Raw genomic sequence first — 11679 nt, forward strand, 5'->3', positions numbered from 1 at the left:
TAACATCGCCTTTGTCTACCAAGTCACAATTAGAGTCCTGCAGAAAAGGTAATTGTCGATATGAAATTAAAAAAAAAAAAAACCCCACAATGTAATTATTTTAATGTTGTGATGAAAGCCTTTTGTCTCATTTCTAGGCAAAACTTGACTGAATTAACTAGAAATTCTTTCTTTCATCTTCAGTTAGAAAGTATATTAAGATCAGTGGAAATTTCACATGCAAAACTGTATTTTCACTGCAGAAAATCTTTGGAAATTACTGAAGCAATCTATATGAGGAAGAATACAAAATAATGATCTTGAAAGTGCTTAATCCAGCAGATATTTTCAAAGGATGTTTAGCACAGGCATATTGCATTGCCCTCTACATAAGTTGTGATGCTGCTCAGTGCTCTCCTTTATAACCCAGAGAGGGAATTTATTGCTGATACTACTGTTCTATCACCAGCTCGGTGACCAGAATACCAATACAAAATATTGAAGCCCTGTTTTCAGTTTTCTGTCTTTCTTGAGACACATAGAAAAACTGTTTTCCCACCTCCTAGCAGGGAGCCCAAAACACTAAGCCATTCTGGGTTTCAGTGGCTGCTTAGTTTTCTGAAGCTGTGGCTGTGTGCAATCTCAGTACACTAAAAAGAGAACATCATGAGTTATATGTCTTTATAGCTTTGTGGTTTGGATTCTCACACAGGTTTTTAATTCCTATGCTGAGGACTGTTTATATATTTTACAAGAAATACTAATTAGAAAAAATGCTTTGCAAATCCAAGTCCTTGGACCATATACAAAAACGTAGGTGTCCTCTCTTTGGGGGAGTGACCACAAGGCAGCATGCTGCTTGTGGCTTTTGCTACATGTCATGAGTGCTAGTATGCTCTACAGCCAAAATGCTGACAACAGCTCATATACAAAATTTTCGGCAAAAAAGTCAGTGGAAGGAAGCATTCAGAAAATAAATATGTTTTTAAGACTGAAGAGACAGGAGGGCATTGTAACTTTATTTCCAAGCACAGAAGGCAGCATAAAACATTGTGGCTTACAGCCAGGGCTGTGAGAAAGAGATGACAGGAGCAATTAGGGATTAGAGATGGCTCAAGCTGCAAAAATTGGATCTGGATTAAGACTTCAGGGACCCCAGGATTGGTTTGAAGTTGCTCACATATGTGTCTGTGGTTTTGGCTTGAGACAATTTTTAGTTAGAAGAGAGGATAAAAGGACAACTATAACAGCAATAAAGAAGTGTAGGATGAAATGAAGCAATGGAAGCAGTGACAGCAAATATGAAAAAAGAAAATGACTGTTACTTCAGCATGAATGAGGACATGGACTACAGGGAAGGCAGGAGTGGGGAGCTAATACTGCTTTTAAAAAAAAGAAAAAAGTATAGCTGCACTTCTGTGGATGAGCTACAGGGCTATGAGAGAGATGTTGAGGCCCTGAAACAAAGGTACATATGTCAGTCATTCGAGAGCTGCAGAGCTATATGGAATCATTACGGTAAGGACAGTGTTTGATTGCTGCCTTCCTGATTTCCAACCAACCCAGCTGATTTTACCATGGATTTAGCCTTTGCTGTCTACACATAGGCAATAGGAAGGGGTGACTGGAGCCCGAAAAGCCCTGAGAGAATTCAATAGGGATCTGGATTTGATGAGAAAGAGATGAGAATGAAAAAACTAAATTGAGAATCTAGGTGTAAAATGAACCATTGCAGTGTGCCTACAACTTTTGGGAAGGCAAAGAATCACCAATATTAGATTACTTGTTCTTTAGAAGCAGAGATTTCAACTGCCCATTTGAATGTGAAGTTCTGATTAAGGAGTTTTTTGTTGAATCGTAGTATGTAAACAAATAAAAGCGCCACTCAGTTTAAGCTTAATATTTATGTAAGATAAAGATGTTTATAGAAAGGAGGCAGTGAAAAGAGACTGATATTTAGTAGTTGATAGTGTCACCTTCCATCTCGCTTCACATGGAGGCATAGCAGAGGTCCAGGATTCACTGTGTGTGCAACGGCTTAATCTACATTTCCTCAGAAAGGATCCTTCTCAGAACCTTTTCATCATTTCTGTTAATAGTTTTGAAAGTGATGTTTAAGAGCTCTGAACCGGCAGAGATCCAGATTTTTTTTTTTAATGGATTTAAACTAAAAAATTTTTGGATTTAAAGCCTAGCTGTAGATACTGGAACAACCCAGAAAGATCTCTCTGTGCTCAAGGACAAATGAACTGTAGGTGTGCAGGTTTTAGGTGACAATGACTTCTTCAGTACTGTGATTCTTGAGCTTGGGTCTAATTTATTTCTTCACTTTCGCATATGTTTTTAGCAAAAAAACCCCAAAACACTAGAAATCAGTGGGGTTGTTTTTCCATTTCATGTACTGTGAGATAGTACGTTGAAGGAAACACATAGAAAGAAAAGAACTACCACTATCATACTTCCCAGAACTGTAGATCGTATTGCTTGAGGTAGGGATGCCTGGAGGTGGTGTAATTGAGCATGAGCAGCTTTTCCCCATAACGTCACTCAGGTTTCTTACTGACATTTTCAGAATTGCATGGATCATGTTTAATGAGGACTTTGCTGTGTTTAGAACACTTTACTGGGTTAGGCACCTCTTATCTTTTAAAATCTACTTTTTAAAATCTTTTGTTAGGGCATATCTTCTTTTTGTTGACTGACACACTAGGAAAGACATTGCAACAATATAAGCAAAAGTAGGAATTTTCCTGATGAAGTAATTTAGGACCCTGCTTTTTCCAAAAATACATAGATAGTATTACCATGAAAGAACATCAATACTCCAGCAAAATCCCTACCTTCTTTTAAGTCTGTAGGAGTTTCACCATTGGCCTAAAATTTGTGCAGGATTTTCTTCTGGGTCATTGGGATTAAAGACAGAAATAGTACTCCAACTGGTTACTTCAGCTGTAGAATGACTCAAGGCCCCTGCTGATTCCCTCATGCTGGCATTACTGTGAGAACCAGAACTGAGAAGACTATCTGTGGCTTTACACATGAAGCTCTGGATAATGTTTCATCTCTTTACTTAAGCATCTATGAATGCATGAGCTGACCCTTATTAATAAAGTTATGTATTTTGAAGTAGCAAAATAGGGAGGGTTTTATGGCAAAAAGGAAACCTTTGCATTATTGCACTTTGCTTGGGGACTTCAGAGTGAACAGGTGAAGGTGGAAATACTACAAACAAGAAATCCTCAAGTAGCTGTCTGAATTACATGGTTAATTTGAGTCATCCAGAATACAAGAAAAAAAAAAAAATTATAACAAAGTTCAAAAAAGTAGCAAAATGCTGCTAGGCAATTACCAAATTCTTCTGTTCAGAATGAAGTTTAATAGAGGAATAAGAAGTGACATTTAACTAATAAATCATAAATATTAGTCTTTTATAAGATGATCTTTTCTGTTATCTTCCTTTAACAGTACTTTTAATCTCAGTTCAGAACTATAAAAGCTGAACTGGAACAAAAAAAAAAGGGTATTTCTAATATGAAATTAAAGTACCTGCCTGCATAGTAAGGATTGCTTATTGAACTTAAATTCATCTTCATCTTCTAACTTAATTCATAATGTCTCTTTCATTGGAACAAGCCCTTGGAGTTGCAGGTCTTAATTTATAATTTAAAGGAATTGCTAGGATAAGGATGGGAATTTAGCTTTGCTGATTTTTAGTTTGATCTTGTTTCCACCTTGTAAGAGAACTGGTGAGTGTGGTCTCAGGACTCTTTCAGCAGTGCTCTGCACACCTAATGTTCGTGCTTGGAGTTATTAAACTTTAGATAATTGGCTATGTGGGTGATGAGTAATTAGTCTCAAGAACAAGACCAGTACTGAATGGAGATGACTGTTTAAGTTGTAGGCTTGGACAACCTGGGCACTTCTTAAAGTTTGGCAACTGCCTTACAGTCTGCAGAGCACTTCTGTAATGCCTGGTGAGTGCCAGCCCCACTTCCATTAACGTGAACAGGGAGACTGTTCCCAGCATGCCTGTTTGTGGAAATCACCAACTGGATGAAGGATTTCTGAGCCTTTTTTGATAATTTTTGAGCTTCCTCTGAGAGTCAAGAGCCAGAATGGGAGAGGTTGTTTCTGAGGGCACAAGCCCTCAGAATTTCAGAATTAAATTTCAGAAATATTTTGGAGTTTCATTTTTCATGTTTGAAAATTAGATATTTGTAGGAAATGCAGGTGGTATAGCAAGAAGAGTTTGGGGAGAGTTCTGTGGACCTTTTGTAGATAAAATTGCTTTATTAATCAAAATAAAAATATTTTAGTGATCCTTTCCATCACTAGAATTCTTACTGACAGCTGCCACAAAATAGTAGTAGCAGATAATCCATCATACTTTGCAGATTTTGAAATAATTTATCTCTTAGCCATTATAATGTAAGTCTTTCCAGTAGTGGCTTGGCTGTGCAAGTATTCATGACAACGTGAAAGTTAAGTTTGTCTGTTCCTTTAAACAGGATATTTTGACACACAAAAATTGTTGTAAAATCTGATCTACAGATAGAGGTCACTGTCTAGACACACAGTGTAAGGTTTAGTGATGACCTGTGTATCTGTAGATGTATAAGAAGGAATACTCTCTATATAAATGACTCTACGGCCTTGCTTAAATCAATTGATGCATCAGTTATTTCATTTCAGGCATGTGATTTAAAGAAAGACCCCCCACAATGATACATAAATGCCAATCTAATTACTTTTTCCCTAGTATGACTGAGTACAGAGTAGATGTACTATACAGTTCACTACAGTTGAAATAGTAACTTCTCGTGTATAAATAACGTCTTTGTAATAGCTTGTATCAGTTTGAATTTTTATGCATTATTACTATTATTTAAGAAGATTTTTTGCTAGAGTTATATAGTTGTAATTTATTAATTTACTTAGGAAATATTATGCAGCCAGGATGCCATATGTATGCTGAAATTTATCATGGTGGTACCTTTTTTTTTTCCAAATTATACAGCACATTTCTATCATTTTTAATAAAAACATTACTTTTTGTTTTTAAAAAAAGACTAATATGTATTTGAATGTGGCACAGCAATGTTCAGTCTAATCAGCTTAGGAGCTATTTTAGAATATAATTCCAATTTGTTTTCATTCATTAGCTATGATGGAAAACTGAAGTATGCAGCTATGTATTTCTATTAGATGTATGAATTTGTCATTTTGTTGTCCAATTATTTAAAATGTGAGTAATAATGATTAAAAATATAGTTAGTAGCTGCAAAGCTGTTGATGAATCCTCTAGAAAGGGTGCATTTGTCAGCTTGCAGAAGCCTGTTTATGATACTTGCAGTATGTCCTTCTGACTTTAGAATGAGCTTGGAATTCACAATCCCATTGAAACAGGACAACTTTTGCAGACAATGTGCCTTGGGAAGGAAGGACAGGAAATTAATGTGACCATGAAACACTGATGTAAAAACATCAACCAGATGAAGGGAAAAAAGGGAAATTTTCTCCAGCACAGAGAAATGTATAATTCAACTGCAAAACTTGATGTTATCTGACAGGGAAGTGATCTTTAACATAGAAGATTAGACAGCAAATCAGCCAAACCCATCTGTTATGACATTTGGTTTCCTTAAGATCCATATTCTCTGCAAGTTCATAGAACTGGCTCAAGTTACCAGGAATGAACTATATTATGAGTAACACACAAATGTTGCTCTAATCACTGGACCATTTGAAGAAAGCTAATTTTAAAACTTTATTAACATACTTATTGCTGGCAACTAATAGTTTTAAGGTAATTAATAAAATTAGTCTTGTGAACAATAACAATTACCAACAGATGGGCAGTTACTTACAAAAATATTATGTTGGGAGCTTTTTGGGACATTGTAGAAGTGTTGCTCTTACTGCAGTGTTTTTAGTTTTGTACTACTTTGTATATATCTGATGCAATATCTGTGCCATTAATTTGCCATTATGAAAATTGCATAAGAAATAAAAAGAGACTTTCAAGTTATGTGAATGAGTCATTTCAAAAACCACTGTTTTTCTGAATTTAGTTCAAGACAGCCCACACCAGGGTGAATGCAGAGTATATCAACATCTGTGAAAGATCTTGAGTCTGATGAATTTGTTAGTCTTTAAAACATTTGTCTGTCTGTAGAGAATACTGATCTTTGATTTCCAAAAGCTGGGCTTTTTTTTTTTTTTCCCCTCTAACTATATGAGGCATAAAAAGAGAAACTTCAAGGAGGATTTAACACATTACTTTATAACAGGATTTATCTCCTTTTTTTTTTTTATCTGCACCTTTTTCCCTATTCTGGGAAGTCTTTGCAGAAAACCAATTGGGTTTTAATCCTGCAAACATGTATTAACATGTTTAACAGTGTGCACATGGGTGGTCACTCGGTTTTGTAAAGCTAAGCCAATGAGAAAAAATTTGCTGAACTGCAGAGAGTAACCAAGAATATCTCCTGACCTTCAATGATATAGCATAGGCTAGGTGTCTCACTAAACAAAAGCTCTTAAATGTTGCAGAATCTTTGCCTGCAAGTGGGTAAACTAGCATATGGTCTAACACCTATTTTGATTTCATGGATATTGTGAATGTGAAGAGGAGAAAATTATTCTGTAAAAGACATCAGATTGGCAATTTCACTAAAGAACTCCATTTACCACGATTTGAACTGCACTGTAAAGTTTAAACCTGACATCCTGAGCCAGACTTAGTCTTAAGAAAATGAAACAGCACTTCTTCTCTGGGTCCACAGATGAAAGCATTGTGAACAGCACGGAGGCAGCAGCTGAGACCTCAACGTGCATTCAGGGACAGGGTGAGGGTTACCGTGGCACAGTCAACACCATATGGAGTGGAATCCAGTGCCAGCGGTGGGACTCCCAGTTTCCTCACCAGCACAACATCACTCCCGAGAACTTCAAGTGCAAGTGAGTAGAGACATGTGGGTATTACTGCAGTGGGAAAAGAGCTTAGTTTTCAAATATTTAGAAACTCATGCCACCAAAGTAGACCATAGCATCCCTGTCCCTGCTCTGCGACCTGATGTATTCACTCTACTTGCTGATGCTGAAAACCACATGAACATGGGAAAATCAGTTCTTCAGGTCTCAAAATATTAGTTCTAGACGAACTTGTGTGAAACTGTAGGGTTTTTTATGAACTTTTTCTTCAAGCATGTATTCACCAATTTAATTTATTGTGAAGCATATGGATGTTTTCCAGACTGGGATCTGAATCCCGATAGTGCTGGTACCTTACTATTGTTTTTCTTTCATGGAGGCAAGTACTTGTTCACAGTTTGGTTACTGACTTTAACTTAATATGTCCTAACTGTTACCTAAGTGTAATCTCCTTGGCAATAGTTGACATTTATAATATTTGACAACACTTCTTTTATTTTCCATCTTTTTAATCCTTTTTCTGTCTCATTACTAATGTACTTGCATGAATAGGACTGATTTTACCTGAAGGACCACTGGTCATCCAACCTTTCTGTACAGTTCATAAAGTCCCAGGATGTGAATAATCCACTTATTAGGCAGTTACCTTAATCGTGCTCTTTTTTCAGTCCTTTTTTTACTGAGCATAGAGGAAACCTAGCTGACCAGCATGGACCCAAAGCCCGGTTTGTACTAAATGTCTTTATTGATGGCTAAATATCCGTCTGGGCTTGTGCTGGAATTTAATAGTGTGGATCTTTCAAGGTAAAGAAAAGATTCCAGTCTGAGTCTGGATTATCTTTCTAACAATAGCTTGTTTGAGCAAAATAGTTAAGTTTGTTGTCTTAATCCCTTTACTACTATTGTTTATTTTATTGATCAAATACTGTGCATTGTTACACATCTACTGAAAATGTAACAACCATCATTGTAATGGAAAATAGGACTGATCCTGAGCCTCCTCGGTCAGTCTCAGGACCACCTTGAATTTATCTGGAAGTTAGTGCTTGAGCCTGATCCCACAGGTTTTTCTCAGACAAACCACCACTTAAACCAATTTGTGCTGTACCTATGTAACGCTGCTGCAAGAGTAGGCCCTCATGCAGTTTTGACAATGTTCCTAGCAGTGTAGAAGGGCTAATAATATAAGGACTGCTTATTCAGGTGATATTTGAGAGTCTAGTGGCTGTTCAGGCCAATATCTTGAGTAAAATCAATAGAACCACTGGTATGAGTGTTCAAAACTCAGAAGAGTAAGAATTACAGTGTTAGGCCCATTCCTTCCATAGTCTTTTATCAGTAAGTGCTGCAGATGGAAAAATACAGTGAAATATGGACATGCACAGAACATGGCAACAACTGCCAGGAGATGGGAAAATAAAACTTATGTTTAAGAGGTTTGACAATTTCATGCAAGCTGCGAGAGACATTTAAAGATGTTCCCTTGTGACTAACTTTTACTTTAAAGGTAACAGCTGTATAGAATTTCCACATACAATTTTTTGTATTCCAAGATTCAGTTTCTTAAATGAATCACTGACAGTCTACAGGCCTCTCTTTCTCTAAACTCAGCAGAACCATTCAAAGCACAGGGAATTTTAAGCACTTTGGTAATGTTTGTATTTCAAAGCACTTGTAATGGATTGCAGGTGTCAATGTCAGCTTGCACACAAATTTTGATGGAGAATCCTGAATAAAAATAAGCTATATTGAAAATATTGTTAATCTTCAAATGAAATCTTATATCCAGTCAAAACATAGGTCCACTGAAAATGAATTCCCATAACCATATTCTTATTACAATTACTATTTTTTTCTGGACACTGTGTTCTTACTGGCTCCTCATCTCCTTGCACTTGACACTGATCAATAACCTACAGAACTTAAGGAGCCTGTATTATTGCTAATTCATAATAAAAAGCAAGAAAATGCATCAGTGGTTTTAGGTTATCCCTGCTGTGAGCTAACATATTTATTTTTATAGGGATTTGAGAGAGAACTACTGCCGAAATCCAGATGGATCTGAATCACCTTGGTGTTTTACCACTGACCCAAACATCCGTATTGGTTATTGCTCCCAGATTCCTAAGTGCGATGTATCAAATGAACAAGGTAACAGAGGGAAGGGTGATAATGTGATTTTAAGTGAATGCTGTACTGTTCCAAACGGCAGATAGGCAGGCTTGAAAACTGGAGAAGTTGGTCTCAGTACATCTGTATTACACCTGTGTAGTTCTGCTTTGGCTTTATTTGCATACTTGGGATTCATCATAGTGTAAATGAGATTCATTTCTCAGTTCGTGTTTCGATTCCAGAAGGGAAAACTGCAGCAAAGATTTGCTATAGGATCTGATTTTTAGACAAGGTGAATCTGCGTGCCATTTTATATTAGCTGGAGATCTGCTCCACTGTCTCACCTTTCTTAGTTTGAAAGGCCTTTTTCCAGAGCTGAGATGATTTCCTTCATTCACAGTCTTTTTATAATTGCATATGGGGCCACCACAAGCAATTTTTAAAGTTTATTTTTTCCGTATACCCCCTTGTCTAAAAGGACTTGAGCTGAAAAAAACACTTGGAACTTCCCTCTTAGCTTCAAGCTGTTACCTCTGCCTGTAAAGTCCACTCTAAGTCTTAAGGCAAATGTTGTTTTTCCCATGGGGTCTTGATGTTACTCTAAGGAATATTATTGCATCCTGAGAACTGATGTCAATCGTAGCATAAACTGAGGCTAAGGCCTCAGACCTACAACCCTACATCAGGCTGCATTAAGATCTCCATCTTTAAATTTTAGCCATTTTTTCTCTTTAAATTTGAAAGAGTTCTGTCAGAGAAAGGATTAAACTTTGACTTTCATTCTGTATTTTTTGTAAAGTATCAATTATTAGAAAGTAAAAATACTGATGAATATGAAAGGAAATGCTTTATACAAAAAGTCTTCATAGTAGTGATCATTTTAAACAATCCTCCTGAAAAGTCTCAAAAAGGCTTGTGATAAAAGCTTATGAATTAAACATGACTTCTGCTGGAGTGAACAGGCAAGTTTTTGAATTACATTAAAATTAAAGTGATGTTGATTTTTTGATTTTGCCAAAGTACAACTTAAGTCTAGAATTATATACTAGTGCCAGTATCCAGAATCTACACAAAGGTAAGTTGTTTCAAATAGGCTAAGAGTGCCTGTTTTTTGAGGAAGGAGGATTAAGGGGGTATTTTTGCTTTGTTTTGTATAAAACAGCTCCTGACAACTTTTAGAATATTCTGTGTGACCCTTCTAAATTAACCATGAAATAACTATTTATGAAAGAAATGTTCCCAGTTTATCTAAGACAAAATTTAAAATATTACTGTGTTGAGAATGAAGGTCTCAAGCAGTTTATGTATCTAAATTTGAAAACTTTCTCCCATTTTCTTTCTGATCTGATTTCTACAGTTGTCTGATTTATATTGTATAGTGTTTGTTAAATATAACACTTGTGTTTAATTACTTGGATTACTGATGGAAAGGAAGAGTTTTCTTTTCAATGTTGCACAATCACCCTCCACTTCTTTTTGTCTCAACATTCTTATTCAGATTGTTATCGTGGCAATGGCAAGAGTTACATGGGGAATCTATCCAAGACAAGATTTGGGCTAACTTGCTCCACATGGGACAAGAATATTGAAGACTTACGTAGGTGTGTACATACAAAACAGAAAGAGATGGTTCAGTGAGTCCTAAGTAAACACTGCCTCCAGATGGCATCTCTTTTTCTTCTGCAGTGATTCTAAAACAGCCCCTTATGCCTTGGAGCTTTAATATCTTTTTTTTTCTTCTTCTTTTTTTTCTTTTTTTTTTCTCTCGGTGTTTAAATATATTACGCAACATGTCTTTGTTCAGGCTAACCACTAATTGCAGGCTTTGGGATGTTTCTTAGTGTTTAGTTTACTGGCCTGGTTTACCCCATCTTTGTCCTTGCAAGTTTTGTTCTATGAGCGGATAGCAGGAATAAAGCAGGAAATGGTTATCTCATCAATCTGTTCTCATAGCTCATGCTGCTTCAAGCAGGAGGTTGGACTTGAAACCACCTAAGGTCCCTTGCAGCCTGAAATTGAATCTGGAGTCTATGATCTAATGACACTGACATCAAATGCCATTAAAGCGACTTGCAATTTCTGTTGTTTATCTTTACTTTGGCTTCATATTCAAGTAGCGGAAATGGCAAGTTACTTTATTTATTAAAGTAAAAATGAATCAGCAGTAAGTACAAAAGAAGTTGTGAGTTTTCAAGACTTTTTCAATCATGCCAGGATCTTCAGTGTTGTCTCTGCTGGTTCAGAACAGTAGATTAATAAATCTCAGGAGTGACAAGAACAATGACTTCCAGGTACCGCACAAAGACAGAGGTTCATAAAAAATTTTGCTATGTATGAGATATTACACACATTAGTGGCCCGGATGGAAACAGTTTGCCTTTGTTTTCCTTTAGTTTCTGAAGTCGATGTGATTATGTCTATATTACTTTTGGTACTTGTTCTTGAGTTAATGCTCATGATCACCACAGTCATAGTGCCCAACATATTAGCCATTGTCCTCTGGAATTTGGCTGTCCCTGATTCCAAAAAAAACTTGATGCTCAGTCAGGCAAAGGCATGTAAGTCAGTAAGTCAGCCTTTGGGGAAGCTGTATTGCAAAAGGCAGGCTTCAGTGGCATTGTCTGGAATTACCAACTGGACTATATGTGGTTTTCC

General features: G+C 36.5%; 1 protein-coding gene across 1 annotated transcript in view; it reads left to right on the top strand.

Annotated features, from left to right (window-relative positions):
- Nucleotides 1-11679, top strand: part of HGF (hepatocyte growth factor (hepapoietin A; scatter factor)) — a gene marked incomplete at its 5' end in the record, with an annotated part of 44663 nt that overhangs the window by 20237 nt on the left and 12747 nt on the right. The window contains 3 exons of the mRNA XM_009586863.1: nt 6765-6939; nt 8936-9063; nt 10523-10625. Coding sequence (XP_009585158.1) covers nt 6765-6939; nt 8936-9063; nt 10523-10625 — 406 coding nt within the window. The remainder of the gene's footprint in view (nt 1-6764; nt 6940-8935; nt 9064-10522; nt 10626-11679) is intronic.

Source organism: Fulmarus glacialis, unplaced genomic scaffold (assembly GCF_000690835.1).
Source record: "Fulmarus glacialis isolate BGI_N327 unplaced genomic scaffold, ASM69083v1 scaffold2081, whole genome shotgun sequence".
Classification (NCBI taxonomy): Eukaryota; Metazoa; Chordata; class Aves; order Procellariiformes; family Procellariidae; genus Fulmarus; species Fulmarus glacialis.